Raw genomic sequence first — 18,831 nt, 5'->3', positions numbered from 1 at the left:
TCCAAAGACACCACGACCGAGCTGATGGGTCTGAAAGACGTGGAGCTCTTCATGAGTGATAAAGAAAGAGGCGGAGACAGAGGGTCAGAGGTCACGTCCTTTTACTGCTCGACACAGAGAAATGAAAACAAGATGAACAGAGCAAGTGTCTCGACTTATTACACAAGAAAAACATGAGAATCAAACAAGCAGCTGCACTTTTTAACATTAGAGACAGAAACGAGTTTCTACATCCACCAGCTCCACCGCTTCTCTCGAACTTCACTCAAACCACAGACGTCTGCAGAGGAAAAGACTTTTCACACCAGAATCACCTGGACTTACATTTTCATGACAAAAACAGATGAAGGATTTAATCTGGTGATAATCTGGAGCATCAAGTGTAGATTAACAGGAGTTCAGGTTCACCTGACTCAATGTGATCGAAGGTCAAGATCAACTGGAGCAGCTCAAAATACTGGAGCCAACATTTCCCATGATGCACCAGATAGTCTTTTCTTTAAACTCATAAACAAAGATAAACGACGACTCATGAAAATGAAGTCAAAACGTCCGACAAAATTATTATTCTATTAATACATCAGTTAATCTATGGATTGTTTTTGATTCATTAGTCGTCGACTTGATTTAATTACATCAGAACAATTGTCCAGAACTGGAGACGTCCTCTGATTCCTTCAGATCCAAAACCCGGATATTCTCAATTCGTTTGTTTTCTTTTACAATTTGTTGAAAGTGACTGAAACACCTTTAGTCGTAGAATTTGCTGCATCTCCTCGTTTCAGCAGCAGAGATGAAGATCTCAGGTAGAACAAGCCGATGGGAAACAGATGCACTAACGAGCTGGAGGTTTAATGAAGCCTTTTTCTTTTCTTGAGGACACATTTCATTTGTGAGCAGTTTTCTTTCTTCTACATTTTGATTTACCAGACTCAGTCTCCGACGGGAGGAGGCTGCTGAACGATGGAAAGTATGTTGCTGGTTTTTCATGGTGACAGACACACATCAGTTTTTTCCTCTGACATGATTCTTTAATAAAAAAGATCTTGAATATTCAAATGTTCCCTTTGATTCAGGCTCAATGTAAAGGACTTATATCGATAACATCTTCCCTGGTTGGTTAACGAGCGTTTCGGTTCCTGAGCCGCGTGAAGCTCTTTCTGCTGTTTTCACCAGATCCTCCAAATACCATTAAAAAAACTGAAGAAGAAAACGTACGAGCGACGAACGTGCGGACGCACAAACAGAAAAGATCCTCAAACCTCCAAACACAAGACACAAATCTACATTAAAAAATTACAATAGAAATTAAAATGAAGCGTTTTCAAATGAAGCAAATCCTCCGTGTAAAGAACAGGACGATGGCGTCGAGCGAGGGGAGGAGACTTGTTGGAGAAACGTTAAACTTCACACGAGTCTTATTCCGCTCTAGAAACTCGTCTTTAACCACATCTGTCGGACGAGCCCTGGATCTATGCTTTGACTGAGCAGTTACACGTTAACATATTGCTGCGTATTATTGGCTAAAACACGAGGATAAAACAAGACTCCGCCTCCAGCAGCGTCCCACTGCAGGACGGTCTTACCCACAAACAACCTCTAGCTTCTCACTGGTTATTTCTAACAGCAGCATCTCTGTCACCTTCTGGACACATTTCATCCAACCTGTTCAAATCTGTGATGTGAAATATACGATGATGTGTCGTCATGTTAAATACGTGCTGAGCAGGAGCTAGAGGTTGTCATCAAGCCAAGACCGAGTTCAAAGAATCCCTCCTCCTCCTCCTCCTCCTCCTCCTCCTCTTGTCCTGCTTCTTCTTCGTCCATTGTTAAGTTTGTGGCCGTCGTTGTGCAGCCGCCGTCGGAGCGAGGATCCCTGAGGTCGTCACACGCCGGCGCCGCATCTGTTCTGGAAGAGCTGCTCGACGACCGAGGAGTCGGCCAGCGTGGAGATGTCCCCCAGGTCCCGTTCATCGCAGGCGATTTTGCGAAGCAACCGCCGCATGATCTTTCCTGCAGAGAGAGAGAAGAGGGGAATATGGTGATGACAAGAACAGAAAGAAAGAGTGTGAAAGAGTCTAAAATAAGCACTGTGCGCTTTTAAGAAACTTCTTTATTTTACAGTTTCCTATTTTAATATAAAAAATGCAGACCCACAGTTTGCTTTGAGGGAGTTTTACAGGTTTACACAAGTGATGCAACATCTATAACACGAGCCTTGTTCTTCAATGAGGAAACGTTACGCTGTTGTTCTGTCACTTGATCCAACTGAACTGAAGATTTCTCTTTGTCCACACGTGCAGCAGCAGTGAAGCAGCACTCTTCTTCCTCATCCGTCCTTGATTTCTAATTCCTGTGAACTGACCTGATCGGGTCTTGGGGAGTCCCGGGGCGTTCTGGATGAAGTCCGGTGTGGCGATGGCGCCGATCTTCTCCCTCACTGTGAAACACCAAACACAAAGGACATCAGACTGTAACTTCCACATCGCGCTGTTTCTTACAGATGCTGCAAATGTGAGACACAAAAACCTGTTTCATGAATCTTAAAAGAAGCTCTTCTCCTCACAGATCTAAATGTTGGTTCATCTGTGCTGGAGAATCGGATCCTATTTGTCCCCAGATGATCTTAAAAGCTGTTGGAGAAGCTCGTCCTCCAACGACAACTCTCAGTAAAACACCTCCATGCTTACGCACCTTGTTGTTTGAGTTCTGCCTCTAGCGTGCGGCTGAACGTCAGTCCATCGTTGAGTGTTACGAAGCAGTAGAGGCTCTCTCCTTTGACAGGGTGTGGTCGGCCCACCACGGCGGCCTCGGCGACAGCCTCGTGCTCCACCAGCGCCGACTCCACCTCCGCTGTGCTCAACAAGTGACCTGAAGGAGGAGATGGAATCAACGGGTTTACCAGAACAAGGAGGATGTCCGACCAGAAGAGGAGTTCTGGGTCGGGATCAAACTGAACCTGGTTCTGTTGGTTTGCACTGAAAACACTTTGCTGGATAGTTTGGACTTTTGGACCAATCACAGGAAGTAGAGACAGAATTAAACAGTAGAAGAAGAAGAAGTCTTCACCTCCGACGATATGTTTGAACTACAATGTCGTTCACTTGGTGCATTTGAACTAGTGTGTAGTACTGTAGTACTGTGTAGTACTGTGTAGTACTGTAGAGTACTGCGCCTGAAGGTGCTGATGCTGGTAGTGGTACCATCCTCATGTTACCATAGCAACCAGATGAAGGGTAAATTACAAAGTGAAACCAAACAGATCAAACACATGAAGCTTCAGACTCAGATCCTCAGAACAATGAAGGATCAATTCTCTTTTGATCGACTGATTGATTAATTGCCTCCTAACAACAAGTGAAGACCAGTTGGAGGCTTTTTATAAAACTGAATATGTTGCAGGTCTTCGGTGGCTCACGGAGCCAACAGGAGTCTGACCTGAGACGTTCAGCATGTCGTCGATCCGCCCTGTGATCCAGTAGTAACCGTCCTTGTCTCTACGGCAACCTGTGGGATGAGAGCGTCATTCCAACAGACTGCCATGACTCCTAATAGCCACTAGGGTGAGTGGGAGGTTCTTCTATTCTTAGGATTTCTGATAAAATGGCCTACATCTATTTACATTGTATATGATTTGCATCTTTCTTTTTCTACAGACACAATTGTAAACAGCAGCTCCAACACAGGCTGAGATTCCACCTCAGTCTTCATATTATCGTGTCTTAATCACAGGCAGAAGAAGTTTCCACTGGTTAAAGGAACTGAAGGTTCCTTCAGATCTTCAGGATCTACTTCAGGCAAATGAGCTGAATGTCTGGTGGTCGCAATGCAGACGATTCTACGACAGAAAACGAGGAACAGGCGACACTGCATCAACAAGACGGGGACTCACATCGAGCGGCTGCTCATCGGGACTTTCTGTTTTGCAGACGAGTTTATAGAGAAGCAACGAGAGCTAATATAATACTAAATAAAATGACCAATTTGGAAAGTACACCCACCCCCAAGCAGGAACTTTTGTTGAGGGTAAAAAAAAGTTCGGTCCCTGCAAAATCTAACTTCCTACAGAGAAAATGCTATATGCCATATGCCATATCCCCACCAACGGTTTTTATTCGATGCTGCTGTTCCTGTTTCCTGAATCTTTAAACTACAGATAAACAGTGAAATCAGATCTGACTGTGAGATGTCCTCTGACTCGTCTTCCTCTCTCACCGTCTCCGGTGACGTAGTATCCTGGGAACTTCTTGAAGTAAATGGTTTCAAACCTCTGCTGGTTTCCGAACACCGTTCTCATCACACCGGGCCACGGCTGTTTGAACACCTGTTTGGAAGAGGAACACGGAGCCGTCAACCCGTGAGACTGGACACCAGCGTGATCCTGGGAAAACATACTGGTTTGATAATAAAGGTCCTGACCAGGTATCCTTCACTCGGCCCCTCCAGCTCCTCTCCTGACTCATTCAAGATGGCAGGCACCACTCCGAAGAACGGGAACGTCTGGAGGACAGAAACGACACAATTTGAGGAAATTGAACCAAAATACACAGGAAACGTGCGTCAGCTCGTGCTGGTGACGTCATCAGAAGCCGGGGAGCCGACACATCCCAGCTGTCAATCATGACCCCATGTCTTTTACTCACAGCAGATCCAGGTTTCATGGGTGTGGCTGCAGGAAGAGGAGTCAACACGTGTCCGCCCTGAAAGAGACACAGGAAATGGTTTATATCCCACCCAGTGTCGTTGAACTGTCTCTCCAGCAGGGGGAGCCACACCTCACAGTCCGTCACCTGCTCTCAGTGAGGAAGTAACAGGACAAACGTTCGTCACGCTCGTTTCACAAAACAACTCGAAAAGACTCGGCTAAAGGTTTCCTTATAGACTGTGGATGTTGTTCTTAGTTTCTTTAAACTTACAGTTTCCGTTTGCCAGAAGGTGTCGACTATAGGACACCTCCTCTCCCCCACCACAGTGTAGTACCAGTGCCAGGCCTCAGGGTTGATGGGCTCCCCCACGGTGCCCAAAATCTTGAGGGAGTCTCTCTTATACCTGCCGACAGAGACAGAGCGAGAAGCCATTAAAACTGCCTCCGTGATGTGGACCTGATAAATCTCATTTTACCAAAACAGGAGGTCGGACGGACCTTCATCTTTGGATCCAGGAGAAGGTTTGTGGAAATCTGAAGAAATTCCCCGACAGCAAAATGTCACGTTCAAGAGGTCAATAAGACGACAACTTGACCTTTGACCTTTAGTTACCAACGTCTACTCTGTTCTTCCTCGAGTGAAATTTGGAACAAAGCTGCAGAACTTTCCACACGTTGAAGATCTAACGTTCACGTTATAACTCAGTCACTAACCTGGTGACACGGAGTGTGAATAAAAGTGAATAAAATAAATCTTTAACATCTCAAATGCTGTTAAATGTGATGATACATATTTTCTTATATTCATGAATAACCATAACCATGAACTCACTTTGATTCTAAGCTGACGAGTGTTTTATACTAATGGAAACGCAAATATGTATCACCTGATTTGAAATGCTGATTTAAAACACAACCGGACGAGGACGTGGATCAAACTGAGACGAAGAGACTCACTTCTGCACCGGCTCGCTGCCGTACTTCATCAGCAGCCGGATGGCGGTCGGAGCCGTGTAGAACTTGGTCACATGATATTTGTCCACAATCTCCCACATGCGGCTCACGTCAGGGTAAGTGGGCAGACCCTCAAACTGCAAGCAGAACAAAACCAGGTTTAATGTGAAGTTAGATCAGATCCCTGGTTTCTTTGAGTGATGGGTTCGACGCCCTGCTGTTTCCTTGACCAATGAGCTTCATCTAGAGTGATGTCATCACTCATTGTGACTCAGCATAATGCCGACATCTTTACTGTAAGGTTATTTTCACATTCTCTGTATTAACATCAACACATCTACTCTCTTCTGGATAATCTCCTGAGCTTTTCTCCCATTCTGATATAATCTGGATATAAAAAAACTCCATGCAGCCCTTCTGGAGAATGTCCGGAGATTATCTGGAGCTCAGTGCAGGTCTGGAAGCTGCAGGTCTGGAAGCTGCAGGTCTGGAAGCTGCAGGTCTGGAAGCTGCAGGTCTGGAAGCTGCTGCTGCTCTTTCCCTTGTGTGGGATCAACAGATCTATCTCATCTTAACAGGGAGATGGTTTATGAGCGGAGAGCAGCTCCCGTTTCCACAGAAACCTTTAGAGGCAAAGTTGACTAACACAGATTCTCTGCTCAATAAAAAGATGAATGAATAATTAGTTATGTTAGTCGAGCAGAAACGTAAGAATGTTGAACCCCAGAGATCAGCTGGTTGTAATAAATAGAAAACTCTAAATCTAAATTATAGGATGAATGTATTTAAAGTGACTTGAAATGTTAAGTTTCCTGTTTGTGAGGATTCTTTAGTTGCAGTGCATCGTGGATGAAATCACAATAGAGCGGCCGTCGGCCAAGTTGGCTGAAGTTTTGTAAAAACAGGAAGTTGAGTCATCCCAGTCTCACCAGCACACTGGTGGCGCCGTTGGCCAGAGGGCCGTAGGTGATGTAGGAGTGTCCGGTGATCCAGCCGATGTCGGCCGTGCACCAGTAAACATCATCGGGCTGGTGGTCGAACACCAGTTTAAAGGTGGTGGCGGTGTAGAGCATGTAGCCGCTGACTGTGTGAAGAACTCCCTGCGGACGAGAGCAGAGCACGAGGAGCACGAGCATTTTTATTAGATGTAGCTGTTTCCTGAATATCTGAATCTCTTAAACGACAGTTACACAGTGAACTCAGATTGTGGAAGCGTTCCGTCACACGTGTGTTGTACCTTGGGTTTGCCGGTGGAGCCGCTCGTGTACAGGATGAACAGAGGATCTTCAGACTCGCACCACTCGGGTTCACACTCGTCTGAAGCTCCTCGTGTCAGACTGAGCCAACACAGGTCGACATCCGGGTTCCACGGGACCTGGGAGGACATTTAATACACAACAAACAGCACGTACACACAGAAGAGACACGAACATGGAGTCAAACAGACAGAGACACACAGACGGGTAGAGAGGACAAACGTGTAAATACCCAGTTAACGATACATGTCCTGTCAATCAGAGACTTGACAGAATAATGTTTCTAGCATCTTAACACAAAGGTGAAAGAAAGTTAGTTTCATAAACACAAACGAGCAGAGAGCAAAACGAGTGAAAGGTTTAGATCCGAGTCACAGTGAATAAACAGTGAAGCTCATTTACTGTCTGAACACAGTAAATAAAGATGGACGACAACACAACAACCAAAGTGAAGCCCGAACATCTGGAACACCCCCGACTGCAGTGTAGGACATAAACCCTCCAACTCCATGTTAGCAGATGGGACGATAAATGAATGTTTGTCAAAGATGGTTTATGTCGTTTTAGCTCGATCTTATCATGATGATCTGATGCTTGGTTTGAATTAGTCATTGTATAAAATGGGCTGAGACGTCATGATTGGCAGCAGCAACTGACTCAGGTACAGTTTATGACGCAAGACAAAAATATGACGTAAAATACCGACAGTTTTAGCAATGCTGGGGAAAGATTTAATCTTTGTGAAATAAAATCGTTTTATTCGTTCGTTCTGTTTTCTCGTTACGATTTTACTCTCGAATATGAGAAGAAACTTGTAGTATAACAAAAGTGAAGTCACAATTTTTAAAGATCATTCTGCGTTCCTGACATGTTCCTGACATGTTCCTCACATGTTCCTCACATGTTCCTCACATGTTCTGTAGGTTCTGTCTGTGAGAACTAATGTCAGAGTCAGTGTCTCTGGACATGTTCTGGATCTTCTCCTGCAGCCTCCTGGTAACATGTGTGTAACATGTCCTCGTGAGTCCATGTGAGGACACAGCAGGACAATGTGTGGAAGCTTCCCAGTGAGCGAGTGGACGTGTTGATGAGGTTTCTAACACGTGACGTGAAACTGGAAGAACACAAACATCTCAGGATGAAGAAGAGGAGCCGTACACGTAGAAGACGAAGACGTCCACTTGGAAACACGAGGAGGTTCCAGATCTTTTGGTGCTGAGGGCCGACGCCGGTGTGGATGAGCTGTAAACAACAACACTGATCTTTCCACAGCAGAGTTTATACGTCATGTCCGGCCTCCTGCTGCTCTACAGGCTCCGCCCCTGCTGCTCTACAGGCTCCGCCCCTCGCCTGGACGTTCCCCACATGTTCCTGTTTGAACGAGTCGGACCCAACAACCTGCTGCTGCTGCGTCACAAACACTAACTACAGGAAATGAACAGACATTTTTTCCCGGAAATGTCTGAAGTTGTAGTTTAATCCAGAGAAGATGTGACCAGATGTGAAGCGACGCAGGAAAGACGTAGAAAGGAGAAACACAGGGCTCCACCTCTTCATTCATATAAAGTTATTATATAGTTTAGTTCTGAAGTGAAGGAGCATTGAAGAAGAGAAAACACAGGTCACTGAGCGACTGCACCAACAATGTGCAGTCGAGGTTAGAGGTTAAAACTGCAGCAGAGAGATTTCACAACAGATGAGGAAACTGTGTTAATCCAACGCTTACACAGAATTTACATTTTATTCCAATGACTTCAGACACGACAGCAAACATTTGAGAACATGAGCCACACTTTCACTTTCCTGATGCTTTGTCCAAATTTAGGAGAATTTAATTCTGTTGTATGAAATTTCAGTAAATTTTAAGTGTGGTTTTTAATTGGATTGCATGTTTTGTAATTGTGTTTCATTCACCAGCAGCTGGTTCTGATTTCAGCTGACTGGCAAATTATTTTATTCTAAATTCGAGAAAGATAATTTGTCATGTTCAAAAAGTCGTCTGAACTGTAAATAATCACCAGAATAACAAACTGCTGTTTGGTAAAATCCATAAAGTTGTGATTATTGAATCGTAAAATGTAGTTCAATTTACATTTTGAATTGAAATGTCCCAACAAGACATTTATTTAAAATACTATTTAACAAATAAACTAAAGTTCGGATTAAAGTTTTACTTTCAAACTCGATTTATTGTTTTTACCTGTTTTTACAGCAGTAAAATGTAAATTGTGTGTGTGGGTGAAACTCCCGTCTAGAAAGCAAACACAGAAGTTCTGGGGATTCAGTGGAGGGAGAAGGGGATGAAAATACCTGCGGAACAGGACGCGTTTTCTTTATTCTCCCTGTCTGTTTCTCCTGCTGGACAGGAGTGAGGAGAGGAGGAGGAGGAGGAGGAGGAGGAGAAGTTAATGAGGGAGATTCGTTATTTAAAACCCAAAGTGAAAAACAAGCAGGGTCCAACTGGTTAAACCAACTGAGAGAAAAGATTTAACAGGTTTAAGGGTTGATTATTGTAAAAAATACTAAATCACAGAGAAAAGACCCGAACTTTCTGAATCTTTCAGAGAAAACATACAAGCAGAAAAGGAAAAGTTTGGTGACGAACCCAGTTCATCAATTTCAGAGAAATCAAACTGTTTATTGAGATAAATGAATCTCAGTTTAAATCTTTGTCTCATTGTGAATGAATCCCATGAAAAGACGCAGACCAGCGAAGAGTTGGTGCGACGCTAACGACTGACAGACGTTTTCTGTCTGCGACCCTACGGATGGTTCGACTCTCGGGGGGGGGGGGCTTCAGGCCGAACGCTCAATGACGGGCACGAAGGCCGAGGTTACTCTGACTCGAGATGAAGTAAACTAAGCACAGCTAACACAGCTCACGTGTAAACGTCTAGTTAGTCTGAGACGTTTTCGTGATGTTTCCATGCTGGTGACGGCTTCACATGGTTTCTTCTCTGGAGGATCGGACCTCACACATCACAGATGTATTATAAGGGTTTTACGATGGGATGATTTACAGATGAGATTCAACTGCCTTTGTGGTTTCTCACTTGTTGTTTACCTGCAGATCAGGACAGGGTCGTTTGGCTGGAGGAGACTGAGAACCCAGAGACGTCTCCTCTGCCTCTTTGGACAAGTGTCTCAGCATAATGCACTTGTGCAATGGGAAACCCCTGCAGAGACAGACACAGGGACAAGATTGTCTTATCGCTCTTTTAGCAGGTACATGTGGGTTTTTAAACGCAGGTAAACTCTGTTAAAATGCTGCTAAAGCTTAACCAAACATATTGTTAATAATAATAATAATAATAATAAGCACAAGGAATAACAATATTGTGTAAGTACCACCACTAGGCACACATTTCGACCCTCGAAAGAGGAATTGAGTTAAAACAACAAAAGAAAAGAGTTGTTTGTCTGATGTAACTTAAAGTTAAAGGTTGTGATTGGTACATGTGACTCGACCTGTGTGTGTGTGTGTGTGTGTGTGTGTGTGTGTGTGTGTGTGTGTGTGTGTGTGTGTGTGTGTGTGTGTGTGTGTGTGTGGCTTACTTGTCTCTGCATTTCTGCAGTGCTTCGTCAGCTAAGAGCTTCAAGTTGATCAGCTTGTCTCCTCGATAGAAACCGTCTGAGCGATGGAGATTTAAAAACCCGACAGACGAAGAGAAGGAGACACAAAGTGATGAGGCAAAATTAAACACTGAAAGAAAAGGTAGATATTATATGAATGACATTCTTTATCATTTTAAATCAAAGTCTGAGAACAATAAACACAATATAAGAGATGTAAGTTGAGTGTGTGTGTTTCCTAATCACAGACCATTAGCCCAGTGGATTAAACAGGTTTCCTTCCCCAGACTCTAGATAATAAGACTTTACTGGTCCCAGTCTGCGGAGTGTCTCTGACCCGCTCGGCCCTGGTAGACGATCAGTGATCAGCTCCACGAGGGTCTTGTTGGTCGTTTTATGAGTTTGCTAATGTTGGTTTCGTTGAGAAAGAACAAAAACAAACAAACTCTGCATGAAGCCGAAACAAAAACCGGGTTCCTGGGCCTGAAGGAAGTCATGCTACGGGAACATTAGCATGACTGAGACCTAACACGTAATATTTTAACATATTCAAGGCCTTAGATTTAAAAAGCCAGCAGAGACCCTGCCTATCCCAGGATGCATTGCATGGCGGCGATGAAGCTAACGAGCTAGCCCTCTCGTTGGTTACGTGAACGCCGCCTCAAGTCACAACAACAACTTGGAAAGTGGGCGGAGAGTTGCTGATGTCATCACTCATAAACCAATGAACATCATTTTACCATCAGCTCTAAATAGAAGATTGTAAAGTGAACTTGTCAAAACACGATCTGACCTTTTTATGATTAAGATATTAAATGTCTATTTATATATATTCATATTATTTATCCGTCTGTCACTCCTGATCCGTTTCCTTTGATCCTCATAATTAGTAAATGTTGTAAAGTGTTAAACACAATATGTTGTTCACACATGACGACACAGGTCAGAACCAGTGGGTCCTCCAGGTCTTTGTGGAAGTGTGTTGTGTCTGATCTGCAGGTAGGTTGGACCTGACCAACATCTCCCTGTGGACCTGCTCTCTTCCACTGACCTGCAGTGATGAGCAGTGAACACTGCGAGTCCATGATCCTCTCACACAGAGACTCAGCAGAGAAACCTGCGAACTGGACACAGCACAACAGAGTTAACACCCGTCTTCCACACGCCGATGTGCTGCTCACACGTCTGTCATGTGCTCACGGAGAACGCACCACGATGGAGTGCACGGCTCCGATGCGGACACAGGCCAACATGGCGACCACCAGCTCCACCACCATGGGCATGTAGATGGACACACGGTCGCCCTTCTTCACGCCTGCAGAGAAACACAGACGAGACTTTCACCGACTTTACTCCGTCACTCACAACATGAATTAAACACCAATAAACCAGGAAATTGAATAAAGTAAAACACAGAATTCTACAAAGACAAATCTCTAATGTGGATTAGTGAGGTCACGATGAGTCTGTTTCATCAGGTCAGTGTGTGAATCTGCAGGGATTCGACCCAGCGGTGCGTTGACCGTTCAGCTGTGAACCAGGGGGCGGTCACCTACCCTGAGACTTCAGGACGTTGGCGAACTGACAGACCCTCTGCAGCAGCTCTGTGTACGTCACCGTCAGCTCATCACCAGGCTCGTTTCCTTCCCTGAGGTGAACAGGAGGACACATGAAGAAACAGAGCGGCTCCTCCTCTCATCACACCATGAAACAAACAAGTTAGAGAACACGATTATTATTAATATCAGGAGATGGGTTTTCCCCCTTATTCAAAACGCTCTCTCACTCTGAGCTCATTAAACACTGTGCAGAGTTTAGAGTCAGAAACGTTTCCCACGACTCAAGAGCCCTGAACCTCCCGGATCACGGATCTGTGAGGAAACATCGGAGCGACAGGACAGAGAATCTACATCCTGCTTATTTGAAACTTTACCTGGATTACGGTTAATGAATGATTTTTGGGAGGATTAACAAGCGACTGCTCTTTTCTAATCTCTCACGTAGAAGCCATCTTTATAAAAACCTGCTGAATTCATATTCATGTTCCTGGATCAATGCATCAGAATCTGACAGAATTGGGACAGAATTGCCTGTTCTCCGCCAGCCTCCCTCCCTCCGTCACCAAGTGTCCATCATGTGCTTCAGTTTGTCGACTGTGACGCTCAGAGACGAGCAGGACAAGGCTCAGAGACGAGCAGGACACGGCTCAGAGACGAGCAGGACACGGCTCAGAGATGAGCAGGACAACGCTCAGCGAGGCAGAGCTGTCACGACTCATTCACTTCTCTGTCCGTTCGCCAGATAATGGTTTTAATGTTAAGTTCTTACTCCTGAGTGTGTGAGTGTGTGTGTGTGTGAGAGTGAGTGTGTGTGTGTGTTGAAATAAAAAGTGCACTCAGTTCCTCAAATGTCCAGGATGATTCTCTGTTGTGAAAATCTGGAAAGTTGAGACGTGTAGAGTTTCACAACTGTGCTGAAGTTTTACCAAACAAACGCGCCTGCAACCAGAGTGGAGATATTTCTGTCTTGTTTCCGTGTCGTTGAGACAGAGGAGGAAGTGTAAGTGACGGGAAAGTAGCTGAGCCTGCTGAGCCTGCTCTACCTCCTCTGCCTGCTCTGTCTGCTCTGCCTCCTCTACCTCCTCTACCTCCTCTACCTGCTCTACCTCCTATGCCTGCTCTACCTTGTTCTACCTCCTCTGCCTCCTCTGCCTGCTCTACCTCCTCTACCTCCTCTGCCTCCTCTGCCTGCTCTGCCTTGTTCTACCTCCTCTGCCTGCTCTACCTCCTCTACCTCCTCTGTCTGCTCTGTCTGCTCTGCCTGCTCTGTCTGCTCTGCCTCATCTGTCTGCTCTGTCTGCTCTGCCTCATCTGTCTGCTCTGCCTCCTCTGCCTCCTCTGCCTTGTTCTACCTCCTCTGCCTTGTTCTGCCTCCTCTACCTCCTCTGCCTGCTCTACCTCCTCTGCCTGCTCTGCCTCCTCTGTCTGCTCTGCCTCCTGCCTCCTCTGCCTGCTCTGCCTCCTGCCTCCTCTGCCTGCTCTGCCTCCTCTGCCTGCTCTGCCTCCTCTACCTCTTCTGCCTTGTTCTACCTCATCTGCCTGCTCTGCCTCCTCTGCCTTGTTCTACCTCATCTGCCTGCTCTGCCTCCTCTGCCTTGTTCTACCTCATCTGTCTGCTCTGCCTCCTCTGCCTGCTCTGCCTCATCTGCCTCCTCTGCCTGCTCTGCCTCCTCTACCTGCTCTGCCTGCTCTGCCTCCTCTACCTCTGTTGTTCAACCCCGAGTTCTGGACGATGAGAGGACATGTCCAGTTCAGTTCATGACTGAAAGCATCTCGGTCAAGCTTTAATTTGGACGAGTGATTAGTTGGACAACCTAATGCCCCCAGATTCAAATCTGAACATTTTCTAGACATTCAGTCCTGAACAAAGAATCAGTGAAACAGCTGATAGAGACCAACAGTGTTGAAGAGAGGAGCGAGAATAAAGAAGAAGAGTCGAGGACCAGTAGAAACTAAACCAGTTCACAGACCAGTCAGTCTCAGGTTTACTGGTTCAGTGACACAACCATGAAACAAAGGAGTTGTTCCTGTGAGTCATCATGTGACATTTAGCTGAAAGGATCGATTATATCAAATAATCCTTAGTGATGTTTTCACTTGTTTCATCGAGGTTCTATGAATTGTTCTTTACCCTAGAATGAGACCTTTATATTTACATACTTTATATTTACATACTTTATATTTACATAGGCTGCAACATGACACTTTACCACTAGATGTCACTAAATTCTACACACTGAACCTTTAAGGTCAAATCCAGCCAAACATTGTCATGTTTTTTCTGAACCTTCTTTCTCATTTATTCCTCAAATGGCCACACACACACACACACACACACACACACACACACACACACACACACACACACACACACACACACACACACACACACACACACACACACACACACACACACACACACACACCTCACTTTCTATTGGTTTCCAGCCAAATACAAAAAGAAACCTTTGAGAGAAACAAAGACTGTAAAATCTTCCTGGTTCAGCAGCTGCGAGGGGAGATTCTTTCTGCTCGAGCTGAAGTGGTTCAGTGATCCAGAAAAAGAGAGTGTGTGTGAGTGTGTGTGTGTGTGTGTGTGTGTGTGTGTGTGTGTGTGTGTGCATCCAGAGTGCCTAATGTTTCTTTAAGAGTGTATTTTTGGAGTTAGTAGTGGCGGAGCTGAAAGGTCTCTGTGACCCAGTTGGGAGTTGCATTCACTGAATCCCGACACGAGGATAAAGCTCTGACCTTCATAATCATTTCCAACCTGATATCTGAGCTGCTGTGTTGTTCACATTGAGGCCGTCAGACAAAGCACACAAGACAAACGATGGTAGCACGTTGGTGTGAGTAGAAACATCAGATGGATCATAACGCGATGGGTCACTGACATGTCAGGATTAACGCGGGGTGATTCATTGCAGAATGAGCCGCTCCAAGTACCCACACCCCCGACTCAACACGGCTTCTGCAGACGGGCTCAGATTCACATTTAATTGTGTTAAGTTTGTTTGACTTAAAAAAGAAAAAAATAAGTTTTATTCAACCATCCTATATTTGCTGTCACATCATCCTATGTTTGCTCAGAGGCAAAGCAAAGAGACATTTAATTATGGTGTGGTATGTTTTAGTTTGATTCTATTCTTCGTACGTGACCTCGCTGCAGGTTCTCTGCACGGTGGAGCAGTGCAGGTACAGTAGCTGATACAAATCTGACAGTGAGCTACACAAGCTCTTTGTTTGAATAAATGTTTTGTCCTTCGGCTCCGGATCAGGTCAAACGTTATCTTTTGCAACACATGTGGTAAAGCTCAGAGAAAACCACAGTTGTGAAATGAACATCAGGGTATTTGTCACTTTATTACATCACAGTGTTACTTTACTTTCTTGTTTTGGGAGGAGAAGCTTGTCCTGTCTCACGATATCTGTCCATCTCTTACTGAGTCTTGTCCTATTTGTTGTGGCATCGGTAAACGAGCCTGGAGTGACATTTGATTTCCAGCCCAACCCCTCGGCACGTAGCAGTGTCCTGATATTCAGGTCGTGAACTTGAGCGGTGACGACTGACTTTGACTCGGACGGCATTCTTACTTGGAATTTGGAGACTGGGTGATAATAGTTTAACCTAATAAGTGGATGGCTATATAACACAGATTTGACATCGTTGTCTCTTGGTGATGTGACTCAGCACATCTTTAACCTTGAGTCTGTCGACACACATTTAGAAACCGTCTGAAAGGAGGCGGAACACAGTGACCTACTGTACTCTGTTATCAGGCCACACCCACAAGGTCTGCAAACAGCTCTGATAAGAACAGTCACGTCTCATAGTAATTCACAAAACGTTTAAATCTATGACTCTTTAAATCAGCAGCATGATTTAAGTCTTTATGAAATTATCCACCCACAAAACTGAAACAAGCAAATGTGGGGAATTCATGCTTGAAAATTACTTTTAATAACCAATGATCACACTATTTACAGTTTTCTATCCGTCAAGACCAGATTCCTTCTTCTCCCTGCAGAGACTATATTACTTTGGACTACAATTTAAATTATTTCATCAACTAAACTTTTCCTGTCAGCCCCCCCATCGTAGAATTCAGCTCATCCACAGCGATGACACAACCTCCCTGAATAACCTCGGCCTAGAAGCCCGGGGCAGAGCGGAGTGCAGCACACGTCAGTGACACAAAGATGAAGAGGCAGAAAAGCTCGAGGGACAGAACTTGAGAGCGAATGTGGGTAAAAGAGGAGGATGATGAAAAGAAGCAGGAACAAGTTCAATGTTTCCAGAAAACAACGACATCAGCCAAGAGGCTTAAATTAAAAGATTTGAGCAGGACTGTGTCCATGAAGAAAATGATGCTGCAGATCTGTTGACACGTGCTTTTGAAATCTAACATAGAAAACTGATTAGTCACGATGAAAAGATTTCACTTATTTACACTGATACGTTTATGAGATGAGCAGAGACTGAGGAGGAAGAGACAGAGGAGACGGAAAGAATGAGAGGAGGAATGTGAGACAACGGGAAAGACAATGGAGAGAGGACGACTGAAGCTCCATTCATGATCAGTTTGTGAAGGGGGGGGGGGGGCGCTGCCTCTGTGAACACACACAGGGTTGAATACAAAGAGCACACGTACACACACGTACACACACGTACACACACGTACACACACGTACACACACGTACACACACGTACACACACACTCTCACCAGTAGAAGGCCACTCGATCGCCCAGCTTCCTCTCGTGCACGTTGCGGTCCAGCAGGTTGTAGCTGATGTTGGTGGAGGCTCCTTCCATACACTTCACAAAGATTTCTCCTTTGGTCACGTCGAAGTTGTACTCGAGGAACGGACCCGTGTGTTTGGTCTTCCAGAAGAAGTCTTTGGCGATGTCTCCCCAGAACTCTGCAGGACAGAGAGCGATTAGAGAGCGGCGCCGCTCAGGGTGAAATGATGAACACGTTAATAAAGTGGAAACGTGCACGAGGCTGTTGCACAGAAGCGACTTATAAGTGCTGATTACACACAAACAGCAAAGGGTTGCATGTGTTCGTGTGCACGAGGCCTCGAGCTTCTTCTGGACTCTGGTCTAAGTTGTAAAGTGATGGGTGATCACGCTGCTGTATCAGAGTATAAATATATTCTGGCATTAACTGTTGAGTCATGGTTTCCTCTCGTTATTAGAGTCATTCAACAGTCAGCTCAGTAGCCACACACTTCACACACTGTCATTCCTTTTTTAAATGAAATTTGAATGTGATGTAAGAAATGTGTCCGTCCCGCTAAACACTGGTTTCTCCGCAGGTCACTGGTATGAACAGAAATGACCTGCCCCCCCCCCCCCCCAGAGCAGTGTCAGAATGAAGACACGCACAGTGTCACGCTCCCTGTGGGTTAATGAGCAGGTTTAATGTGACAGAGGAAGTGATGAGTGGTTCATCCTGATGGTCTCAGGAGGGTTCTGCTGCTCCTCTCCCACTGGGAGTCACTGGGACTCACTGGGACTCACTGGGAGTCACTGGACTCACTGGGACTCACTGGGAGTCACTGGACTCACTGGGACTCACACCTCTAACCACCACACGCTTCGTGCTCCCGGCTAACAGCGGATCTGTTCCCCGGGTATGTGGACATGTTAGTCGGTGCCGGGTCAGGCTGTGTGGATACAGCCGGGCAGCCGGGGCCGGGGCCGGGCAGGGACTCACCGTCGGGCCGCTCGATGGAGCTCGCGTACAGCTCCTTGTATCTGTCGAAGCTGGGGACGTGAGCCTCCTTCTTCAGGTCAGCAGACCCGTAGAAGACGTCTTCCTTCGGGGCTTTGTCGGGAATCATGTCGGTGCCTCTTCACCACGATGAGAGAGAGATCTGCTGCCGGAGCAGGGCTCTGACACACGGACACTTCCCCCGCCGGAGCAGCACAATGAAGCGGTGCAGCTAGCACGATGCTAGCAGCAGAGCTCATCCACACTTCCGGCTTCTGCAGCGCGACTTCACTTTAAACTCCGCGTGCACACACCGACGCTGGAGGCCTCGCGTGCAGTGCAGTGAAGTCCGGGTCGGTTCTGCTGCAGCTCCGGGTCAGTGGGTTCTGGTCTGGAGCTGAAGTCCTGCACGCACGCACGCACGCGCACACACACACACGGTGTCCGGCTAAGCTAACAGGCTAAGCTAGCTCAGTGCAGCTGCAGCGGAGGAGAAGGACGGAGACGTGTTGCTTCTTCTTGAACAGAGTGAGATGTTGGTGAAGATGCAGTGTCCAGTCCGAACTGGGAGGTAACTGGGAGTTACTGGGCGGTTACTGGGAGTTTCCTGGAGTTTCACTGGAGCGGACCGTCTCCGCTGCTGCTGCTTCTTCTTCTTTGTCTCAACTCCAGCAGCAGCCAATCACAGCTCAGGGGGCGTTCACGTGCCGCTGGTAAAACCCAGAATTCACACGATTGTTGCGTTCAGGCGTTTCCCGTAAAAGCAAATGTTTCAGGAAACAAACACTTGTTATTACACAACTTTGAAATAAATGTATAAAATACAGAATCTATGAAATATCTATTTATCTATCTTACATTGGTTCTGCCTGTTGGATGAAGGAAATGTAATTTAATGAAACATGTCAAAGTCACCATAAGGGATTCTTCAGGACTCTTCAGGACAACACTTTGAGAGTTTTAGGAAGTTTTCACACCAACGTATTTCTAACGTAAAATTGCTGATGACATATTTAAAATATTAATTAAAATTCAGTCCATTGGCGTCACACAAACACAAACACACAAACACACACACACACAGTAAAAATGTGGCAAATCCATTGAGAAATATTTTCTTAGATTTTT

At 45.6% G+C, this 18,831-nt stretch overlaps 1 protein-coding gene across 3 annotated transcripts; it reads right to left on the bottom strand.

Annotated features, from left to right (window-relative positions):
• Nucleotides 1-84: 84 nt before the first annotated feature.
• acss2 (acyl-CoA synthetase short chain family member 2) lies at nt 85-18,389 on the bottom strand. Of its 3 annotated transcripts, XR_004614486.1 has the most exons (20): nt 17,707-18,389; nt 16,711-16,906; nt 11,985-12,076; nt 11,640-11,743; nt 11,480-11,552; nt 10,411-10,486; nt 9,920-10,031; nt 9,166-9,213; nt 6,837-6,974; nt 6,529-6,699; nt 5,603-5,736; nt 4,917-5,049; nt 4,644-4,700; nt 4,420-4,500; nt 4,216-4,324; nt 3,439-3,507; nt 2,695-2,871; nt 2,366-2,440; nt 530-2,013; nt 85-497 (listed from the first exon to the last, which is right to left on the bottom strand). XR_004614486.1 is itself a non-coding variant. In XM_034591190.1 (19 exons), the coding sequence occupies exons 1-19, from the start codon at nt 17,831-17,833 to the stop codon at nt 1,886-1,888; spliced, it is 2,097 nt and encodes a 698-aa protein (XP_034447081.1). In that variant the 5' UTR covers nt 17,834-18,347; the 3' UTR covers nt 1,406-1,885. The 3 variants fall into 3 exon arrangements, 2 of the variants coding, with proteins under 2 accessions (XP_034447081.1, XP_034447082.1); XM_034591190.1 differs by lacking the exon at nt 85-497 and having other exon boundaries at nt 1,406-2,013; nt 9,166-9,210; nt 17,707-18,347; XM_034591191.1 differs by lacking the exons at nt 85-497; nt 9,166-9,213 and having other exon boundaries at nt 1,406-2,013; nt 17,707-18,347.
• Nucleotides 18,390-18,831: the final 442 nt, after the last annotated feature.

This window comes from Hippoglossus hippoglossus, chromosome 7 (assembly GCF_009819705.1).
Source record: "Hippoglossus hippoglossus isolate fHipHip1 chromosome 7, fHipHip1.pri, whole genome shotgun sequence".
NCBI lineage: Eukaryota > Metazoa > Chordata > Actinopteri > Pleuronectiformes > Pleuronectidae > Hippoglossus > Hippoglossus hippoglossus.
Note: the sequence above shows the minus strand (reverse complement) of the source record. Positions and strands in the feature narration are given on the sequence as shown.

Coding starts and splice junctions, on each gene's coding strand:
- acss2 (XM_034591190.1), bottom strand. CDS start 17,833: ATGATTCCCGACAAAGCCCCGAAGGAAGACGTCTTCTACGGGTCTGCT. Junction 12,077..16,710: donor GATCGAGTGGCCTTCTACTG/GTGAGAGTGTGT, acceptor TGTTCACCTCAG/GGAAGGAAACGAGCCTGGTG. Junction 4,501..4,643: donor CCATGAAACCTGGATCTGCT/GTGAGTAAAAGA, acceptor TCTGTCCTCCAG/ACGTTCCCGTTCTTCGGAGT.